Consider the following 22,903-nt stretch of genomic DNA (forward strand, 5'->3'; position numbering starts at 1 on the left):
CTTGTGTCTGTTCAGCTTTAAATACATGCATCTTTTTAAGTGCAGTTAAATACCATACCTCTTAGTCTCTCTTTGTATGAATATATAGCCTATATGTATTCAATGTATTAAATAAACATTTTATTCTAATAGATGTTTACTTACAGCAGCTAGTTTGGTTCTGATGATGTGGCTAGCACAGTAAGTGAAGTACAGAGCCCATTGGTACAATGCTCCTGCCTACGCTTTAAGGCTGTGAGGGTGGAGAGCAACTGTATCCAGGCCGCGCTGCAGCCCGCAGCCCCGGGCCTGGCCAGATGACCCCAATCTGCTCCCCTCCTCTCACCCCCTCCAGGCACATTGGTTTGGTCCAAGTGGAACGTGACAAAACCTGAAGGCTTCATCTGAAGTATACTGCACTGCAAGGTCATGAAAGACAATGCCCTCTAGGGCTGGGCATCGAAAAAATATCGACACCATAACCAATTTTTTGGCATCGACGACTGTTTGAAGGCATCGAAAGGTACTGATAAGCTTCACGATTTGGATTCTTGCAAGAAGATGTCCGTTTTTTTCTTAATTTCTCTGAACTTTTACTGAGAATAGTAACAGCATGGTTATGATGGTAGTTTGGTAAGCCAACAGTATGTACAAATGCAGCACAGAAAATGATTTCCTTCATTGCATAATGAAACATTGTCTTATCCAAAATAGAAAGGCATTTTATAAAAAACGTATTGTTTTGGTAATGTGTTGAACTGGTATTGGTGTCGAAAAATTGCCAGTGATACCCAGCCCTAATCCCCTTGAAAACAAACACAAGAGAACACGGTGATAAAAACTCTGAAATCTGAACTATGAAGGCTTTGACTGGAACAGTGCAAACAGTGAGTCCTACCAGTGCACCATGTGAGGACACACAGCCAAGATGACTATCTCCACCTTCAATTGGTCAGATGTAAGCCTACTTGGAAATTCACATTTACAACCTCTTCGTGAGGTCAAAGCAGACATCCTCCGTGCTGTCCAGACCCTCGTGATGGGCAGCAAGAGATAATCATTATTATTATTATTTTTTACAGTATGCTTCAATGAGATTCTGAGACCGTTTCACTAAATGCATTAACAGAGGCACCCAAACCAACATACAACACAAAACCTTCCGTTCACTCTCTAACCAAATCAGGCACTTTTTAATCTCATCTCCTCCCGTCGTCCAAATACCATCAGACCCTACGGCCCATCTACACATCCAGTCTGTGGCATCAATCCTGTTTGTTCACAAGAATGTCAAATACTGGACATTCCTGAATCCAAATTCATTGTCACTTGCCCAAACTCAACCAAAACACACACACCCCCATCTTCACGGGGGAAGAACCATCTTAGCACTTAAATACTCTTCGAAAACATTCACCACAGATCCCGCGCTCTCTGCTGTAACACCTTATTGCACTGAAGGAGTTCCTGACAACATAATTGGTCAGTTCCTCATGTAAAAATTGGGAAGAAAAAAAAAAATCTGTGGTCACTAAAAGATATAAACTGTCCACTGTGCTCTATTGCTGAACATGAATGTTATTTAAGTTAAAACAAAATCTCATAAATAGCAAGAGGAATAAAACACACAAGGAAAGTTTGGTATAACACTATGTACCAAGCCGAACTCTAAGTGAAAGAGTTTTGAAAGTGTCCGTTACATGGCCATGGCGTCGTAGTCTAACAGTCCTCTAAATGCACCCTCGCCTTTTTTTCAGTAAGGCATCAAGCGATAACACAATCCCTCAAACAATGGCTGTATGTGGCTTTGTATTCAAAAACGATATCAAGATTTCATTCAGTGTTTAAATCGGTAGAGTGCAGAGTTGCGCTTTGTTTTGTCTGGCGGTGTGACTGTGAGTAACCATTGGCTTAAAGGGAGGGAGAAGAGTAACTGGTAAGGCAGCTTGCCGATTCTGAGATAAACGGGCTAAGCTGTGTTTTACGAGCCTTCTCGACTATAACAGGTGTTGCCATGGCAATCACATTTTTGCTGAACAGACAAAAACACACACACATACACACACACACACACACACACACACACACACACACACATACAGTATCGTATCAACACAAGCTGAAACACACAAACATGTAAAACAATCTACAATATAAACCAGCAAGATTAGGCTCACAGGCTGCAGAGCAAGTCAGATCCTCACTGGTGCTGCTTGGCCCCCACCCACGCACCCATCACTCATATTCACTGTACTCCCCATCACCTCTCTACGCTCTGTTGTTCTGACAATGAACGAAAAACAGCAAAATAAAACTTATGAGCTGCTGTCAAAACTGTAAGGCGAGGACATGACTTGCAAGCCCAGCGAGCATTAAAATGGAAACACAGAATCCATCATGATTTAAAATACAGCAGAGGAGAGTGGAGGGGGGGGATGCATGGGCGGGAGCACAGAAACGATTGGCTGGTTTCAAATTGCATAATGTGGCTGTACTCCTCTCTGGCTTATGATATCCTTCAGCAGCCCGGCGTCCTCTTGTTTCAGTGACCAAAGCTGCACCAGCACAGCGCCCTCCTGCATGATGAGGCGAGCCTGCTGATCTGAGTGGGACTGGCTGAGTTGTATCTTGGGAAAGGTGGAGGAGTGCTCAGGCGAAGTACATGGTCCTCAGTGTGTCGTGGTGAATCTGAACAGCCTTGGCCAGCGCCTGCGGGTCCCTGCCGTTACTCTGCCCTGAGACGTGGCTGCCCTCCGCACTGCATCAGGGAGGAAGAGGAGCAATTCAAGAGAAGGGAAATAAGGGACTATAAAACAATGAAAACAGAAAAGGATCTACTGCATTGCCATTTTAGTAGCATCAGCTCCCAAAAATAAATTCTCGCAACCAAGGAAACTAGAGCCAATTAAAGAGCCAAAGTTATGCCTGGCAAAGAGAGTGAGAAAAAAATGTGCACAAATGAAGTTATTTTTTTACTGAGCACTAACTAATATATAAATTCCTTATAAATCAGGGTTCTTTATCTTGTAGTTTGCAAGGACTGTTGCCATATAATAACATACTGTGATATACATGAGGTGGACATAAAAACCTCAGATGAAAAATTACAAACTAAATGACTAGTGAACAAACTAAATCCCAATAAGAAAACAGCTATACAGGCCAGACATGAAGCAAAATGTCAATTAGCATTAGGTGTCAGTATGTGTGTTTCTAAAAGGAATTTCAAAGAAACATGCGATGAACTGTTGGGGCTTGTGTTATTTTGCCCACCCCCTAGTGCTCCCCTAATGCTACATACAGACTAAGGGGCCACTCAGACAAAGATGCATTGCTTAAGAGAAACACTTTGAACTCCATGTAATTCAACAGAATGATGCAAGCCCTGGTGCTCTTTCACTGCGGGGGAACAATGAGACGTGGCTGAGTTTTTGCTGCAGAGCGCAGTCTGAAAAAAGTCTCAGAAGTTGGACATAGTTCAACTTTTGAGAAGCAATGCAGAAAACCGAACGCACAGCCAACCAGTGACAACTTCTGTTTACACGCATCCCACTTTTTCATTGTGGAGAGTCACCTTGTGTAGTTCTTTTCTTTTCTTTATTAAATAGGTTGATATGTCTTCATTTGCAGTGGGACTGTACAAAATCTGTCCTTTTTTTTTAAAGATCATGTTTCTAATTTTCTGTCCAGAGGTCTAAAAATATTGATCACGAGCAACAGCCTCAACAGAAAATATTTTTTGCAAGACAGAGGAAATTTTTATTTTCAGTGATCAGTGAGCTTCAGTGTAGGGATACTGGCTTCTAAAGGACTACTTCAAAATAATAATGAAGAGTTTCTCCCCACCTGTCATGCTCTTTGTCGACCAGGTGGTAGCGGGCGCGGAAGGCCACCAGGTGGGCGTAGTAGGCCGGTGCTGGGATGGAGACGGAGCGTGTGCAGCGGACGTAGGTGTGGCACAGCTGGTAGGTGAGGAGCTGGAACTCGTCAGCGGTGAAGCAGTTGTCGTCCCACAGGACGTGGTAGTGAGAGGGCCGGCTCGTACCCTGAGGAGAGCAAGCCAAGTTAGTCGCAGCCGAGGGAGAGCACACCGAGTACAGAGAGCTGCTAAACTTGGGTGTGGCAGTGTGGCCTGGTACTTTGACAGACCAACAGTAATGGAGAGGTCACAGATTTCTTGCGACAGATACATGTTGCTGAAATGTCTCTGACCAAGATACACTACTCCTACACAATTTCACAATTTGCTGCAGATAAGAGCAGCAGTAAAAAGCAAGGCACATATGAGTAGGGTTTCATCAGTGTGTGAACATCATCGAGTTCCCCAGACAACCTTAAAAGTTGTTCGGTCTACACACTGGAAAGTGACAATACCTGTAATGCAGTTTTTTTTTTTAAAAAAGAATTTGGGCTCTTGATTCTAAAATATGCTGAAATGAAGTGAAGTTAAAATGATGTCTCTCGAGATAGTAGAAATGTAGATCAACAGGTCAGGTGATTCAGAAATTATGCAGACTAAGAAACGGTTCTTCAGGGTCTGAGTTGTTCCCAGGGGACTTACCTGTATTCCAGCGTGACTGCAGAGGTAAAAGTCAAACTCATAGGGGTGAGTGATGTCTGTGTCCACTGTGGTGCCAGCAGGAATGTTTCCGCTTCGCCCAACCTGACAAGGAAGCAGAAATCAAGAAACTGAAATAAGAGAATATGACAAACACTGACAAATACCCTGTATAGTAGGATACTGGCTCAGTATCCAGTTGTTTTGTCCCAAAAATTAAAAAAAAATTATCTTTCTTCCTTCCCTGTTTTATGCATCTTTAAAATAAATAATGGCTAGTTCAACTGATGGAAAGAGTAGGTTGACTTAGTAACTTTTTTTTTTTTTTTTTTTTTTACGTTAAATGTTTTCACTAATATCCATTCATGAATACGAGCTACAAACAGAAATCCTTTGTATTGCTCACCCGCTCGTTGCGATCTGCACAGAAGAGACGTGTGTGGTGTCGTTTCTGCACCACGATGTAGGTAATCCCCGGCTGGTACTCCTTCTCCAGACTGATACAGGCCTCCCTGATAGCCAGCAGCTCGTAGTACAGCACCTTCACAGGAAGATGAAGTTTTCAATATTAATATCACTTAGCCAAGTACAATAATTACAAAGACATCAAATACTACAAAAGTACTTTTGTTGGCACATAAACATATTGACAAATTATAAGATATCAAATGGTACAAGGAAACTCACATACAGTGCGAAGCAGTAGACTACACATGTCTACATATATGCTTGTAACATATAACAACACAAATATAGTAATTATTATAGCTGTGACTCAGTCAGCCAATACACAACATAAACTGTAGTAAGCTGGACTTTTAAGGGCCCTTCAGAAAACTAGTAGAGAAAAATACCTGTCTGAATTGGCCCTCCGAGACACCGTCCCTGTAGAAGATGATTCTGGTGGGCTTGTAGCGAGTCGACTTGTAGAACTGGATCAAGAGCTCCCGGACCATGGATGCCAGGTCCTGGATGACCTCTTGTCTGGGCCTCTGCACCCGCACCGTAGCACAGTACCTGCTGGGGTGGGCGTCCATACTGCCCACCACCTGCAGAGGGACAGTGGTGGTCAGAAAGGTCAGACACAAACTTCTGGAAAGTCTACGCAAAATCAACAGCAATCCCACAGACAGTTGAAAAGAGGGACATCTTGTGAGCACTGCAGCCAAACGTTTTTGGTGTAAGAATTTTTTTTAATACATAGTACAAAGAAGTGAAGTCTGTACACCTTGTTTCCTCACAAGGAAAAGTGGGCCACAGTGGACCTTTTGAACTGCACTGTTGAGCAGCCTATCACTTTGTAGCTTTGATATATGATTTGATATATTACAAAGCGCTATGACACTAAAGACAGCTCAGTGGACAACAGCATTAATGTAGAAGGTAGCAGTCTGTATGCCTTTTGGGAAGAGGCATTGTAAATCCTGTGTTCACAGTGACTGCACACTATAACTGGGAGGGAAGAACAAAGAGCTATTTGATGGGAAAATGGCATTTGTTGACGGAAAGTCTCACCGCTGCAATAGACGGCTTCTTCCCATCTCCTGCTGGAGGGTGGGTGACATCAGCCCCGAGAAAGATGACAGGCTGCTGGAACACAGAGGGTCTGCATGGACGATAAAGAGGAGACATCTTACTTTATCTTCGGATCAGTCTGTCATGAAGTGAGACAATTTAGCAAGGGCTGTTTTGTTTCTTAACAGGCTACAGAAAGATACTCAAATGAGTACACTGAGGAGCACACATATGTTCAGCACTTATACTTTCCCATTTAAACAAAATATTACCAATAAATTAAAAACAACATCAATGATCATCAGTGAACCAAACAAACCACCCACAACCAACTGCGACGGAAAGAGGACCTGCAAGTCAGCGATACCCAACAAGTGTGTTTATCTTCCTGTCATCCTGTTGTTGCTGCTGTGATTTTACCGTTGGTGTGGAACCAGGATGTTGTTGATGCCTCCCAGTTTGACGTTGATTTTGAGGCAGAGGTTGGACAGGGTCTGAGGCGACGTCTTCACTACGTTCTTCACCTGGACGCACTGGGTGGCCATGCCGAGGAGGGTGTCGCCCACTCGCTTCACCTCAGCTGGGGACCAGAGAGAATGGACAATTTACCTTCATGCCTTTTAATTTTACATTCATCATTGCTACATACAGTCTTATGTTCAAATGCCTCACAAAAACACTTTATACTGCTAAAGTAATCATGAGCCTTAGGACAAAACGTGAACTTGTTACTCTTTATACAGTACTGAGAAGCTCCAGGAAAAAAATGATTCAAATAAAATAAAATAAATGTCTAGATTTTGCTGCGGTAGTTTCCTGATTTTGTGTTTTTTGTTTTGTTGCTCTGATTTTACACACTGTATTTGCTTTAGGAGTGATTACCACCATCATACCATAGACAGGTGTCTTGCCAGGCAGGATTACGATGATGAGCTGCAGGCCGGCGTAGGTGTTCTTCAGGTGTCTGAACATGGGCTCCACGCTGTCGGCTCCCTGGGCGTATTTACAGAAACACGGCTGGCCTTGGATTGGCATCCCAGCATCCTTAGAGATTTTCCGCAGCTGGTCAGTGAAGCCCCTGTGATGGAAACCGGGTTTAAAAAAAAAAACAACACAAAAAAACAAGATATTATTGGAAATGAAGAGGAAATAAAGAAGAGAAACCAATGCGAGCAAAAGGCAAACGACTTATTAAATATGAGACATATTTGAACATTAAAACCGATGTTATCAAATTACTTATGATAACAAAGGATAATCACTGTACACAAATGAGACTGATGAAAGTGATTGGTGGTCTCTATCTCTCACCAGCAATAATGTTTCTCATAATTACAAAGAGGATGTTGCGCTGTTGTGTCTGGTGCCGAAAAGCAATGTAGCAGATTTACCCAATTTTCCCGTTGGCATGTAAAGTAAAATGCAGTGTAGACTGATGCTGATAATCTGCTCTGCAATGGCCTCATCTGTTTATGGCATTTATACAAATATCTCTGTATTATTGTGCCAAGAATTTATTGATAATAGAAGTAGCACTTCAATTTCATGCCATAAATTGTGTTGAGAACATGGATGCAATAAATGTGTGACAGACTATGACTATAATTAATTGATGAGAATTAAGTATGGGGATAAAAATTCTTGATTCTGTTTTGCTTGTTAGAATTTTTTTTCTTTTAATATGAACCTTCTGTAAGCTCATCAGGCTTTTTTTTTTTTTTTTTTTTTTTTTTTTTTTTTTTACCTAAACACAAACTGTGAAATGTCTTTGCTTTTCTCAGACTTTTACCACAGTAAAAATAAATTACAACAAACTATTTTTTTTCCCCCACTGTGAACTCACTTGAGAATCTCTTCCCGGCACTGCCTCTGGGTGGCAAAGCAGGCGATGGCCCACATCTTGATCTCCACTCCTGTATGGAATTGCTTTCCCCTCATGTCCCACACCCCATGGCTGGGTGTGGCCACCGTGCGGTTCTGCAACGACAGCGCAGGGTTGATCTGCTGGGGCTGGCAGTCACACAGACACATACATGGACACATAGACACTGATTGGGTTCAAAAGATAGGGGCAGCAGGCTCTCATGACGGTGGGCTAATGATCAGTGTAGATGGCTGAGTGATTGATCAGCTAGTACTAATACATCAGAAAGTTATCATTCATCAGTTTCTAATTGGGTTTAGAATATACTATAGATTACAAAAAGCTATCTTCATGTCAAGGCACAATACAAAACAGTCCAATTAAAACAAACAAAGCTACTCAAAATCCTCTTTGAAAACAGCATGCATGCACAAAGTTAATAATACTGAGTAAAAGCACAATACAAATCCACAACAATTAAGATTCATTCATCGACAGAGTGAGAGAGGGACTGACAGAAAGATGAGTAGAGACATGAGTGCGATGTGGAAGCAAATCAAAAGTGAAAGAAGAAGCTACAGATATCAATAACAGGGTTTTCCCCCGAAAAGCTGTTAGGTCAGAGATAACTGAGCAAGACCAAAAAATGCTCACTGGCAGAGTTAAGGTGTATCGATGACACAGAAAAGCAAACTACTTCCCTACTATAGCCCTACCCTGATGCAATGCAAAAATCAGAAGGGTTATTTGAAAGCACAAATGAATCATCTGGGTTTTCACCTCTGGCACAGACGTGAAAAAGTCATGTTAAAAATGTTAGATGCTTTATAAATCTATGTTCCAATAACCAGGCCATGTTAATTAGTGCAGGTTGTCCAGCTGTAACAACCTGGGGGAAACCCTGCTGTCAAAAACACACACACACACACACACACACACACAGACAGATGTTGAGGGACACACATGCGTATGGAGCGTGATTTAAAGGGAAGGTACCATAAAGTGTTCAGAGCTCACCCTGCCGCCATATTGCAGCATGGGGGCCGGCAGGACACGGCCCGTCACCTGAGCCATTTCATCTCGCACACGAAACTGGAACTCCTGGACGAAGGGGTCGGACTCGTAGTTCGCACTCCGCACCTGACAGTTGCAAGGAAATACTTGTTATTTGTAAAGTGCTTTTCTAAATAGAGTCGCAAAGTGCCAATACAAATACAACATAAACAATACAACCAGTATTAAAAAAAGAAAAAAGGAGGAGTAAAGACAGAAAAAGTGAGGTAGCAGAAGAAGGGAGATAAAGCTTTAAGTGGAGAATAAGATGCAACAGAAATTTAGTCCACAAGCTATATTTTTGCTCACAGGACACTCACCAGCCTGCTGATCTCCTCCTGTCTGTCTGGGGCAGAGCGAGCGGTGGCTTTGATCATAGTAGATGTCTGGTTATCTGTTAGCTTTTTAATACAGCGCTGTCCTGCAACGATGTTACACACCTAAATGGAATGAAGGGAAGGCAGGTTAACTGAGCTGTTAAAAAATGCAGATGTCCATCATTAATCAGTAGAGTATAAAAATCTGATTGTAAAAAATGAATTGCCAAGAATATTTTTTTTAACTGGCGACATTTGTTAAGATACATATTTTTCATACAAATACACCATCATACCTGTTATAAACACTATTTTGTCTACTGTGTCAGGTCATGTGTATGTAAACTTACACTTAACCTTGCTCACTCACTTACACAACAACAATTTTGTGTTTTCTTTTCCGTGGATCTTAAGTATCACAATGTGACAATCACATTCATTTTCTACTAATATCTGGCTGGTTAACCATCCAGACAGTGAAGAAACAAGTTTAGAAGTAGCCAATTTGTGTAAAGGCAGCCAATCAGGGGCCTGTTTGACACAGAGCTTTTGTTTTGTTCTGCTTTGATTGGCTCATGCACATAGAGCATGTTCAGTGGTCAGCCAGGACAAAGTTTGAGAACAGACGACAAAAAAAAAAAAAAAAAAAAAAAAACAACTCTATACAACAAATCATTTAGATGTTGTCATCTCAAAAACTAGTATGTAAGACAAGCAACTCTTACTAATTTACTGTATCTGTCAAAGAAAAAATTATTGTAATTTGGAGGGCATTAATTGCAGTCCTTGTGGAATACTGTGATTGTACCCATGATCCTTCACTTATCTGGCAGATACTGCCGCCACTAGTCCTTACCTCCAGGGGCAGGTAGGTGTGTTTCTGTTCCTGTCCCACCTGCAGACAGGGGAGGTGGGGGTACTTCAGCTGCAGATTGTACTTCTCTCTGAAGTACTGAGCAACTGTGCGTTCAACTGTCTGACCGTTCTCCAGTTGCAAAGGAAATCTGGGGATTTCAGGGGAACAAGAACATGGGAAAGGTTGAATATATTATTAGAAAAGCCACTCCTATTTATAAAAGATATGAGTTAATAGCTGCTGGTTAAGATGTAGAAACTCACGTCTGGTGGCTGGCAGGGCGTCGTGTTACGTTGCAGACTCTGTATTTCCTGCGCATTGTTCCACAGTGTGTCACTTCTACTTTAAGACCTGCAAAGACCATGGCAGAATTCGCATGAACATGTATCATCTAATGTTTTAGTCTGATGCTCTTATCCAGAGTGACTTAGAATAAGTGAAACAACTGAATAAGATTTGATTCCAAGATCACCAGTATTTAACAATAATTCTGCACCTCCTTTACACTCCGTACATAAACCAATACATGTACATTTAACACTCAGTAGTGCACTTAAACATCAGTCAACACTTTAAGTAATACAGACATACAGTTGTACTGCACAGAAAACTGCTATTTCTTGGTGATTGTACCTTTGATCTCTTTGGTGAACTTGACTCTGTGCGAGTCAGTGAGAGGCCGGGGCTGCTCGTCTATGTTGTGAATGTCTAGGACCTCGCACATGAACTGGATGACCTGCTGGGCTTTGTAGAAAGCCGTGGCTGACACTGAAAAGGTTGAGGACATCATATTTATTTAGACAAAAAAAACATATAGATTGCTCTTTGTGGCAAAATGTACACATTTATTATATTTATAGGTAGGCTGAATTTATGACAGAAATGCATCAGCAGGGTTGTTGTTTTTTTTTCCCTTTATCACTTCATCTCTGGATGGAGCTAACCAGCAAGTCAAATGTTCTGAAGACAAATTTACTCACCATCAATGTTAAGCATCATTTTCCACATGGCTGGCCGTACTGACTGATGGAAACCAAACCAAACCTCCCTGCCTCCGCCCAGCGGGTGGTCGTAGCCCTCTGGGGAGGAGAAGAAGGAACGTCCGACTGGGGTGTACCTGGAGCAGGGAGATAAACAGATCAAACACAGGTAAGCACAGGCTAATACTACCAGGGCTGGCAGCTCTGTTCCCTCTGTGACTCACCAGGTAGGACAAAACACACACTGCCAGGATTAGGAGTCCAAATTGGGAAAATGCAATGCTCAGACTTGGGCAAAAAAACAGCAGGAGTAACTATGGCTCTCTTACTGTACGGTAGCCAATGTTGTACATTTTAAAAAATATAAATAAACAAAAATATGGCGATTCTATCACACTTGATACCATGTAGCCTATATTTTTTAAGATGAATCTGAAAATAAGAATGACAGTTGACAGGGCATAAAACCAATGATCTATTGATCGAATGGAATTGAATTGTGGCCTTAAAATTGAAAGTCAAATCGAATCATGGATTTGGAGAATGGTGACCATCCTAGTCATGGATATTATAATCATATTGACCGATGTTTATGAAATGGAGGAACCTTGACCTGACAAAGCCCTTCGTGGCTCAAAAAAATTGCCTTCTAATAAATGATTGCCTAATGTGAAAAAGTGCATGGGTTTACTTTGTTTGTACTATGATTTGAAGAACAAATTTATTTTAATCTACTTTTTACATCTTAAACCAGTGTCTTTTTTTCTTGACTACAGCAAATTTCAAAAATAAAATGACATGTTTGAATATTGCCAATATACCAGTTTGATTTTTGACATCTCCATTATTCCATTATTATATCATGCTCCTAAATTTCTCCCCTGTGCTCACACTCTGAGCACTGTGGAAAAAAGGGAACTCACTTCATGGAGGGCAGGTGGCGAAGGACAACGTCCACAGCGTGAACAGGGTTGGTGCTGAGGGGTTTCTCCAGGTCCAGCGGCTCAGACATGCCGCGGCCTGTCAGGACCTCGTGCAGCATGTGCCAGCTAACCAACGACACAAACTTGATGGAGACTTTAAAGGGGCGGTCCTTCCCACCTTCGCCTGGCAGAGTGACATCAAGATCAACCTGAAGAGGAAAACAAAGGTCACCTTACTCTGTGAAAGATTTCTATCAATAAGACAACCACTGAGGTACACGACTTTACGTTTGCTTACTACTTTTATGTTAACAGATCTTAATCCTTTCAGGGTTTCCTATGAATACACTTTGTTCACACAAATCCATTTTATGACCCACCCTTTGCAAGAAATCATCTTCCAGGAAATTTTCAAAGACTTAGAGGTCAAAAGATCACACCTGACACCTTCTCTGTGTCGGTTTCACAGTTACAAACTCAAACATACACACATCCGTCAGAAAAATTTCACAGGAGTCATAATATTGTATAAGTTAGGCTAAATAAGCCTGAACAAGAGTCTAGTGTCTGCAGCTACAAACTTGTTTCATAGCCTCAAAAGCTAAATGCTGGATATCACTTCTCCAAACTGCTGTCTTACTGTCATTCATGTGTGTATTTAAAGTGGAACTCTTACTGACACATATGAGGAGAAACCAAACAGATTTTTTAATTTCTGCAACTACAGTACCCTAAATATCAACAGCACAAAATCTAAAAATCTAAGTTGAAGATAGATTCTGCTGCTGAGCTATAAAATACAAAAAAAGAAAACCTACTGAAAAAGGCTAAATTAAATTAGGTGTTCTGTACCTTTTCACGCATTCTAACATTATAAAGACGAGCCAGTTATCAAAAATTGAAAAAAGATGCTCAAACTCACACCAACATAAACAGATGCACACACTGCTCGCATTCATCACGCTCTCTCAATAAAAACTTTGTGCAGAACACCAACATTACTTGCTAGAGTTAAATCACACACACAGCATGTCAACTTAAGCAATAGAACCTTATATATGGACTGTAGTACAACATTAAGAGGTGCAACTAACAGAGCAGGGTAGTGTGCACCAACAAACTGGTTTCAAACTGGTTTTCATGACTAACAGTGACCAACATTTCCATTTGAGGAATAAATCAACATAGGCTACATTTCTGGGATATTCCTCTCCTCTTTGACATTTATCCTTTGTATTTTTACAATCCCACAACTGCCAAGTACACAATCTGCGACAACCAGGACATGACCTGGTGCATTCAAAAACTCTCAACTTCACAGGACCTCCATCATTTAATCAAACAAACAAAACGGGCATTTTCAGGCTGTGGTCGGTGACTAGTGAGGCCTGCTTTGGGTGTGTGACAAACTGACCAAGTACACACTTTCACCAGTCCACATGGCAAACTGGCCGCTGCAATTGTAAAGCCTTCATGTCTCTAGCAACAACCTCTGTATCCAAGAACCCTTAAATCAGACAAAATGATGTTATATCAGACTGACTTTTCTTTTAGTCACTGAAAATGAAAACCTTGGGAGTTTTCTTTGACTTGACATGACACATCCTACAACATAACAACTGCACATGCGCACACCGCAATGACAATGCTGAAACAATATATCATGCAGCCCTAGCCCATACCATTTGAACTTAATGTTGCCCTAATTTCAGCTGCCAGCTGTTGCCTGGGACTTCAGGCGGGATGCTCCACACAAAATAAACGTGTAAATATTGTAGGACATTTCACCATTCTTCTCATTTCCCATGATCTTTTTATGACTGGAAATTTTTTTCTGAAATTTTCTCAATTTTCCAGAACATGACTTTTCTTGACATCAGTGATGACCAACAAAGCAGACTCAGCCACAATCACTCACACACCACTTCACAGGAAGAACATTTTTTGTGAGCCTGACTCTCACGGTCAAAGTGCACTTTGATTTTGCATACAAAAAAATCAGCATCACAAAATTAGTACTGAGTCTTACCCCGCTGGTGGCAACAGGAAGCGGGTTAGCAGTGTAGAGGCTCTTCTTTCCATCGTAAACTGGCCTGTGGTCCCCAAAGATGGTCACCTTGAAGTGCTGAACCATGGAGTCCACCACCTCCCTAAAGAGACCACCAGGAGAAAAGCCATCACGTCAGCACAAAACTCAAGACCTTAATATGAAATAAAAGTTATGTAAAGACAAGAAATCTTACTTTCACAGTCCTGACAGATCTACTAGAAAATGTTTTCAAAGAAGAAACTTCACAGTCTATGTCTGGACAGGACTCATGAGCCTAAAGGCCTCGACAAGTTTCAGCCTGTTCGGTACCTGTTGACACGGCGTGGACACTTCTCAGGTTTGATGTCCACCTCATACAGGTAGACGTCGATCTTGGGAATTTCCACCTGGAAGCAGTTGGCCAGAAGCTTGATGGGCTTCCCCATGGTGCCATAGCCAGGTCGCCGTGGCAGCGAGAAGAGCGCTTGGGCTCCAACGGCTCCTACAGCAATACATACAAAACAACAATAACTAAATAAGCAGACAAATCACAAAACTAAACATCAGAACTTTGCAATTTTGTCAAGAAAATTCAATAAAATTGTTGTAATAATAACAGTACTAATTTGTGGCGGTTGGATTAATGGATGAATATATTACAGCATCGACCTCTGTAATCCAAATCTATAAGAAGTACCAGTCTTATTTTTTATTTTTTTTTATTGTACAGTTGCATTTAATTGTTTTGACTTTCACTAAAACAGCATCAATGTTTGAGATCACTCTAAGTCAGGGATTTTTTTGCAGTCCTAATGGGCCGAGCCTGAAACCATCATCATTCATATCATGCAGTCGTTTGAATGTTTTCAGACAAGCCAAGACTTTTGAGAGGAAGCCAACTATGGAGGAAGGAAGTGGTTGATAAGGAGGTAAGAGCAGAAAGAGGAGGGCCTCAGGGCAAAAACAGTCAAGGGAAAGATTGCTCCATTATTATACAAAAATGGCCAAAACTGTAAGAAGTATGCCGGTCATGTTGTTCCACATCAATCTAATATTGACTATATAAAAGATTAAAGACTTTGGTGACATTTCCATACAGACTGATTCAGCAGTCGTAGATTTCTTCTGACTGACAAGGCCTTTGTCAGACAAGAGGAGAAGTGGGAGGGTGTCACGCCACATCAATTTGCTACCAATTTTCATAAATGCCGAACTGGAAACTGCTCAGCCAAACAATGACATCACACAGCTACGCACGTCCCACGAATATGACTCAGAGGATCCACACACGACCTACGGCAGCAAAGTTGACGGTGACTCCCACGGCACAATGGCCAGAGCGACATGCAGTCTCGCACATACATAGAGCTCAACAAATTAAAAATAGCAAGTCTACTTAGTTGTCACAGGAAATCTAAAGTCACTGGGAGATTATGTGTTAAAAATGTCCTGTATTAACTATGAACAAATATGGCCTTGGAATGAGCGAGAGAGAGGGTCATTGGGGGGGAAATCTTAAATTGTCACAGCTTGCAGCAACAAGTGTGAGGGGTCAAGCACTGACCCTGCCATAAGGAGGTATTGTTCAGTAAGAGTGTATTTTCTGCTGATGTGTCCCCAGGTTGCTTCCTCCCATGTGTTGTTGCCATGCCAATGGCACCCATGTGGCTACAGTTTCTCCATGGCAACGAAAGGCATACTGACAATAGAAGGAAAAACAAGTGCTTCCAGATTTATCTTGTTTATCTCTGATACCTGTGAAATAAACAGCCTATTTTCATTTACATCATTTTGACCAATTAATAGGTAAGATGAGGCAATTAAGTGACAGCTGAAAGAATCCAACATATTTTCTTCAGGGACTAATGTGTAGAAAACATGCTCAGGTAGACACCTGCACCAGACATACAAGACAGGTAGCAACCGCTGTACCGAAGCAATGACCTAATGAGACAACTGGTTGCATTGAGTGGGCAGCAACAGAGGAATTGAGCTGTCTCATTCTACAAATGCACAGCGCAAGTAGAAGCAGTCCACAGACCTGACATCCAACCCACACACCGAGTCTACTTCACCGCTACTCTGGAAATCAAACAGCATAAGACTAGGCTGATCTGAGTATTTTTAGCAATTGACGAGATAGGTGTAACTATCCCTAAAAGAATAGTGACGATGTAAAATTGAGCCTATTTCAGCTATCAACCTGCTAAAAAAAACAATGACAGATTTCAGGCTTTCGTGTTCACCCTGTCTATAACCACAGCCTCAACATCAATAATATGCAAGCTGTGATGGTGACGACTCACAAATTGCATTTGGTGCCCTTGGGCAAAAGTAAATTGACTTATGCCATGTCAGGCTCAATTGATTGGTAATTAACAGAGGGCACAGTGACATGAACACTATTCAGCAGTCAGGGTAACCATGGCAGCAGCTGGTGTGAAAGGCACCCCTTCCAACGGACATGAACGAGTACGCGCACACATGCATACACACACACACACACACACACACACACACACACACACACCTCCCTGCATGAAGTAGCCAGGCAAGTGTGCCAGCCTCTCTCGGGCTTCAGGCACACCTGACGGGATCACCACCTGCCTCTGACAGCCGCCAAAGAATGACGTCGACAGAAGCCAGTGAGACGGGTACACGCGCACGGACACTCGCGCACACGCACGGTGTCCGGCCAAAACCACCAGAGAAACGTTGATTTCCAAGGAAACGGCTTGACCTACAGCTCTGTGGAGCTAACGTCAGATCAAAATGGAAATGGGGTTAACTGTAAAAAGTCACTGACACTTCCTGGGAGTGATGAAACCAGAGCACCTGGACATCAAACTTGTGTGCAATTTTAAGACCACCGTGGAAGATCCCCACCTGTTCCGATTTCCATTCATGAGGTCTCTGTCCGGATGACCCGGCTCCCAATTATCAAATCTTAGGCAGGTCACTCTGTAGCTGGGGGTCGAGCAGTGGCCGCTGTCAGCCTCAACACTTTCCCGATCCCCGCTCCCCTGATTCGGCTGCTGATATGGAACCGGGCCGCTTGGGGGGTCCGCTTGGCCGGAGGTCCTCCCTTCTCTCGCCTTGCCGCGACTGACAGCTCAAAGGTGAACACAAAATATGTCCCCCTTCCGTTCTTCGAAGCTCTATTTGTTGAAGCTGAAACAGAACAACATTATTTTCAGTTCTGGAAATGGTTGTGACAGCTGAGCTACGGAGTTGGATCCGTGTCGCTAACGTTAGCAGCGGCTAACAGCGTCAACGTTAGCTTCGGCTAGCCGACAACTAGCCGCTCGCTCGTAACGCCAAACACAAAACTGACATGAACGTTTACCTGGCCAGCGTCTGGTTTTCCTTTTTTCAGACCGGTTAACGTGACAATCCGGTGTTTTATTTACTTTGTCAAACGAATATGAGGGCTACACACCCCGGTGTCCTCGCTGTCGGTGATAAACCGGTCTGAAATCTCCACTTACGCCGCCCTCTGTCCGTGTCAAGTTACGCAGAATAAAATATAACACTTCCGGTGTATATTTCAAAATAAAATCAGTAAAGGTAATGTAAGTACGATTCACCACAATGTAACATTATCACTTCCGTAGCATTCGTACCGTCACAGCTTCATTCCACAATTAAGATCATCCCACCGTATTTTTAAACGATGTTTATTGCCCCGTGTACACCCTAAAAATGATCGCCACGCTTTAATGTTGTTGAAAAGTCATTACACTTCCGGTAGGGTTGTGTTGATTTCTGGCTAACTTGACAGAGAGCTCTCTTTCCTCGCCTCCTCCTACGAGGGAAATCCGTCAGGAAATACCAACTACAGACAGCAACGTCACATCCTATAAAGTTTTTTCTCAACTTTGTACGTCATTTTTTTTTTTTTTTTTAAATAAAGTAGTCATTTACACCTTTGTAATTACCTCTTGAAAGTGTCTATATGTTTTCCAGACTGATGTTGTGCATAAGCCACAGTGTTGCACAACATGACCTGATGTAAGCTGCACTGTGTAAGACTAAATAATTAAGATGCTTACGTGGAAATACACACTCCAGTCTGTAGATGTCTCTACGCTTATCAAATTGAATAAATACTACACCCAAGAACCATAGAAGAAAATAACCAGGAAGCTGTATTCTTGAGGCAGAGGGACTGTCATGGGAATTGTTTTTTAAGCTCTGTGCATGGGAGAAATCGATGAGACAGCAACACAAAGGTGTGACACAGTGTTATTATAATCCTATCTAAAATTTTCAGCTCCTCTTTACCATGAGATGAATTGTTTGTGGTGGATGTGTGCTCTCCTGCTGCACATATGTTCAATGCAGGCCCATGATCTGCACACACATCTTCACCTGTTCTTACTTCAAACAGGATGGAGAAGGTGATCAACTGTTTCTGCAAGAAACCAGATGCTGTGGCCAGGCTGATTTGCTTCCCCTGGGCAGGTGGAGGCTCCATTCACTATGCACGCTGGGGAAACGTCCTCGACGGCTCTATTGAAGGTAACACAGCTGTGGGATATTCTTGCACTTTGTACCGTGCACCTGTTACGGCTTGTATCCTGGATTCAGAGTGTAGGTATGCCATAACAGGGCTGTATATCTACCTGACCGGAAAATGATTTGTTTGCATCACTTTATCTCATTTTCAGTGTACGCCGTTAAGCTTCCAGGCAGAGAGAGTCGAGCCAAAGAGGCGTTCTTTCAGGACATGCAGCAGATTGTGGATGAGGTTATTGGTGTGTTGCTACCAGAGCTGAGAGAGAAGCCATTCGCCCTTTTTGGCCACAGGTATGATGAGAATAGGGCTTCAGAGGTGATACTGAGTCACAGTCACAGTTTTTCTTTGCTTGTCTTTCTTCCTCCTGTCTCCTTTCTGTGCTTTGTTTGCAGTCCACAACATGTTTTGTTTATGCCATGTGTTGCACTGTTCTGGTCTGGCTTAGTTTCGGCGCCATGACAAGCTTCGCTGTAGCAGATGCACTGAAGAGAGTCCACAACCTTGAACCAGTTCACATCTTCCTGTCTGGCGCCTCTGCACCTTATGTGAGTTAACCTGCTTAACTCAGTCCCACCACTGTTCAGTTTTCATGGTTTTGGTTGGCTCAGGGTAAGATATTCATGTTTTCCTCGCTGTTTGGCAAATAAATGTTGAATTTGAATTAATATGAAGATCAACTAAGCAGAATAGTTGCACCAAAGAACTCTTATTAGGCAAAACCTTCCTCTAATTCAAATTATGCCAAACTGTTTACTGCAAGCTTTCCAGAGGATGTGTTGGTTCAAATGCTGCAAACCGATCTGATTTGATCTGCAGGATTTTAATAACTGTGCAGTGAATGGAGCCCAAATAATTCACAATGAAGTTCCTTAATGATGTATGGACCAGGGTTATTATAGTAACCAAACTAAAAACTAAAACTAACTGGAATACAAACGAAAATCAGACTTTAGAAAAAAAAAAAACGAACTAAAATAAAATAAAGTAAAATATATATATATATACAGAATATTTCTTTAGTTATTGTCTATGTCAGTTTGGTTAAGTTTGTAAATGCAATAAGCACGAGGAGGAATTGGTGCTGATGTTTCTTGAGCCTGGGATGTCGACATGACCCAAAGTGTTGGGTTTGGATTGAAATACCTATTATGAAAAAATTAAATCTAGTCCCTGACGAATACCGCCTTTATTGTAATTTAAAAAAAAATAAAAATAAATAGCTGGATAAAAGAATAAAAATTAGACTGAAATGAGCAAACCCCCTCTGGAAACTAACTGGAACTAAAACGATTTGAAAATAAAGTTAAAAATGAAATAAAAGTAAGGACTAATGAAAAATATAAAATTGTGATAATAAATATATGGACTGGAGTTGGTGGAGTTAGTCTGATGCTGTGTGTGTGTGTATGAAAATAAGAAGAGGAGAGTTTGAATCCTCATAATAGGGCCCCTTTAATACAGGACAGTTCAAGGCACATCAACCCCTCTCTGTTGCAGTCAGAGACGCGCATCAAAGCCCCAAAGAGGAGCGAGCTGTCAGATGAGGATTTCCTGAAGTGGCTGATGGCGATCGGAGGCACTCCCCCCGAGCTGCTGGCCAACCCCGAGGTGCTCAAGCTCTTCCTGCCTGCTCTGAAGGCCGACCTGCACGTCGTGGAAAGCTACAGGTGGGTCTCTCAGTTTCAGCGATACTCAACACTTCATATCTGACCGCCTGTGTTCACCGAAACATCACTGCATCGTTTAAGTCCTGGTTGTGGTGCTGCTGCAGGTACAACAAGCCCGACAGGCCGTTCCTCTCCTGTCCGGTCACGTGCTTTGATGGGAAGCAGGACATTCCTCATGACTTACAAGGTCAGCTCCTTGATGCGTCCTGCATGACTGATTTTCCATGTGATGCCTTTCAGAAGCATTTTGCCCAGCCATAACATTACGTGCTCTGATATGCAACATGCTTCATGACTTTAATGCAGAAGTGGAAGTAACTAATTACATTTATTCATGTTACTGTAGTTTAGTAGCTTTTTTGTGTACTATTCTCAAGAATATTTTTTATTTTATTTATTTCATTTTTGAACATGTGAAGAAAATTATGATTTATGTTGTTGGGTGTACATCAGATTTACAAAACAGTGTCCCAGTCACCCCCCACCCCAACTGATCCCATTAACAAGTCGGTGTTTTCCACATAAAGTACAATAAAAGGCACTTGGTCACTGGAGTAGTCTAAGTAGGTGCTGGAAGTCAAGGCCTTATATTTAGACTAAAAAAGTGACTAAAATAAATAGGTGAGTAAATAGATAATTAAATGCTTATACCAACCAAAATCACTGACAAAATAAACAGAATCCAATTGAGTATTTTTTAAAAATTCATAATTTTATTTCAGTTCATTTTTGCTCGAGTTTTGTCCTTCACTACATTTTAAATCAGATCTATTACAAAGAACAAAATGATCAGTGATAGATTGTGGGAGCTTTCACAATAAAAGCTCGGTCAGTGGAGATGAGTAGAGGAATCAGCTTCAACTTTGTTGGTTCTATTTTTGGTCATGCCAAATTTCACAATAAAAGCTGCACCATGAAAAACTGCAGCGAGGACCATTTAGACTCAGCTGGCAAAAATGTGGAATAAGAGTGGGGAAAAAAGGATAAAAATATCAGAGAACCATTTAGACTCAACCATCATGTGTTTATTCCACATGTGTCAGTTGAGTCTGCAGGCTCCTCAGCTCAGTTTAGTGTAATGTCCCTTTAAAAGCATGTAGTGTGCAGCGTGTTCTCCCCTCCTTTTCTAACTGCATGGAAAAGATCACAGCTAACACAGTTACTGTTTGGAAAAAGGAGCTCAGTCACTTTTACTGCCAGGACATTTGAAATGAGACACTTTTTACTTTTACCGCAGTAGATTTTTACTTCTACTGCAGTAAAACATCAGCAGAGTAAAATGCACAGGGACAGAAAACTTAGACATGGAAAACCCAACAGGAGCATCTAGAGGACTTGTGCTGCTTCGTGTCTCGCTCCTAATTAGTGGTAAAAGTTGTCAAGGTTGGTTGGAGATGCAGGGAGGTAGATGAAATGGAGCCCAGGTGCACAGCGCGGACCAAAACAAGCACAAGCATCAGAAACTTGTTCATATTCCCCAAAAACACTGCATGCACACTTCACAACAGGCGGTGGTTCACTGTTCTCCTCCAACAACAAGCCTGTGGCTTTAAATAGCAATAAGCACCTAAAGACAATGAATGAGTGGATGAATGTGTGTGTTACTTTACTTTTCATTATGTAATTAACTTTCTTTTTGTTTTCTTATTGTTTTGTTCACAGCTTGGAAGGACATTTCATCCGGAGACTTCACAGTTCGGATGCTAGATGGATCGCATTTTTACTTGAAAGATGCTGAAAATGAAAAAATTATATTAGACTACATCACAAAACACCTAGAAACATCAGAAATGGACTATTTGTAGTGAAATACATAACAAAACACAGTATATATTTAATGTCTTAAATGTTTTTTGTTCTTTGTCGCTAATTCTATGTGACAGAATAAAACTGAATATATATTTTTCAATAGTATCATAAATACTATCTCAAACTAGAAAAAATCTGACATCATAATTTTACTTTGGAGAACTGCCACAAATGTCTGGCGATATTTAGGAAGTCATTCCATGCCCTTCAGTGGCTGTACATCTGATCATAAACAGTATAACTGAGTCCACAAAAGACATTTTCTTAAACATACTTCATTTTTATTGCTAAACCCACATTTAAAAAGGTACAATCCAAAACAATGCCCATGTACTCTTTATTGGGAGCGTGTAACCTAGTACCTGTTGTGCACAGATTTGAGATGTTGGATATATTCATTAATACAGTAACGTTACTCGTGAATAAATATTCCTTTATCATACAAGTGACATTTACAATAGTCTTATCCTTCAAGTTTAACATATGACCTCAAGTATTGCTTTTGGACAAATGAGCAGAAATGCACACACAAAAAAAAAGTCGTTGATTTTTAACTGTGGAAGTACAATCGGTTTCTCATTCCTCCCTTCTTATTTCTCTGCTCTGTTTTTTTTTTTAACTTTATCAACAAAAAAATCTACATATCTACATTGTGTTCGAAGACTTTGTTGCATCCCATTTACAGGTGTGTTACATATCACACTTTTTGCATTTGATATCATCCGTCCATATCAAATTATAGACGGACTGAACCGAGGCTCGTTAGGTTTGACATTTGGATTGAAATGTCTGAGAGGACCAGAACAATCATGAACCACAGGAGGGAATAATGTT

At 41.5% G+C, this 22,903-nt stretch overlaps 2 protein-coding genes across 5 annotated transcripts; one reads left to right on the forward strand and one right to left on the reverse strand.

Moving 5' to 3' along the window:
* Positions 1 to 465: 465 nt before the first annotated feature.
* Positions 466 to 17,562, reverse strand: ago3b (argonaute RISC catalytic component 3b). Of its 4 annotated transcripts, XM_030063328.1 has the most exons (21): positions 17,421 to 17,562; positions 16,961 to 17,245; positions 16,278 to 16,280; positions 14,405 to 14,576; positions 14,075 to 14,195; positions 12,046 to 12,254; positions 11,123 to 11,259; positions 10,776 to 10,910; positions 10,406 to 10,493; positions 10,143 to 10,290; positions 9,290 to 9,409; positions 8,913 to 9,056; positions 7,896 to 8,062; positions 6,946 to 7,130; positions 6,473 to 6,632; positions 6,053 to 6,143; positions 5,392 to 5,586; positions 4,944 to 5,078; positions 4,541 to 4,642; positions 3,826 to 4,025; positions 466 to 2,737 (listed from the first exon to the last, which is right to left on the reverse strand). In XM_030063328.1, the coding sequence occupies exons 2-21, from the start codon at positions 16,974 to 16,976 to the stop codon at positions 2,629 to 2,631; spliced, it is 2,637 nt and encodes an 878-aa protein (XP_029919188.1). In that variant the 5' UTR covers positions 16,977 to 17,245; positions 17,421 to 17,562; the 3' UTR covers positions 466 to 2,628. The 4 variants fall into 4 exon arrangements, with proteins under 4 accessions (XP_029919188.1, XP_029919191.1, XP_029919190.1 ...); XM_030063331.1 differs by lacking the exon at positions 16,278 to 16,280 and having other exon boundaries at positions 7,896 to 8,029; positions 8,934 to 9,056; XM_030063330.1 differs by lacking the exon at positions 16,278 to 16,280 and having other exon boundaries at positions 7,896 to 8,029.
* A 607-nt stretch (positions 17,563 to 18,169) lies between these two features.
* On the forward strand, positions 18,170 to 22,608 carry olah (oleoyl-ACP hydrolase). The gene is made up of 7 exons (XM_030063985.1): positions 18,170 to 18,306; positions 18,465 to 18,595; positions 18,745 to 18,883; positions 19,039 to 19,138; positions 20,091 to 20,260; positions 20,365 to 20,447; positions 21,923 to 22,608. The coding sequence occupies exons 1-7, from the start codon at positions 18,275 to 18,277 to the stop codon at positions 22,063 to 22,065; spliced, it is 798 nt and encodes a 265-aa protein (XP_029919845.1). The 5' UTR covers positions 18,170 to 18,274; the 3' UTR covers positions 22,066 to 22,608.
* Positions 22,609 to 22,903: the final 295 nt, after the last annotated feature.

This window comes from Myripristis murdjan, chromosome 11, assembly GCF_902150065.1.
Source record: "Myripristis murdjan chromosome 11, fMyrMur1.1, whole genome shotgun sequence".
Classification (NCBI taxonomy): Eukaryota; Metazoa; Chordata; class Actinopteri; order Holocentriformes; family Holocentridae; genus Myripristis; species Myripristis murdjan.

Bases quoted from the DNA above. Each gene is read 5' to 3' on its own strand.
- olah (XM_030063985.1), top strand. From the start codon at position 18,275: ATGGGAGAAATCGATGAGACAGCAACACAAAG. The intron at 18,884-19,038 runs GTATGATGAGAA...GGTCTGGCTTAG, and splicing joins TTCGCCCTTTTTGGCCACAG to TTTCGGCGCCATGACAAGCT. The intron at 19,139-20,090 runs GTGAGTTAACCT...TCTCTGTTGCAG, and splicing joins CTGGCGCCTCTGCACCTTAT to TCAGAGACGCGCATCAAAGC.
- ago3b (XM_030063328.1), bottom strand. The intron at 8,063-8,912 runs GTACCTTCCCTT...TGTGACTGCCAG, and splicing joins TGAGCTCTGAACACTTTATG to CCCCAGCAGATCAACCCTGC. The intron at 4,643-4,943 runs GTGAGCAATACA...CTTCCTTGTCAG, and splicing joins GTGCAGATCGCAACGAGCGG to GTTGGGCGAAGCGGAAACAT.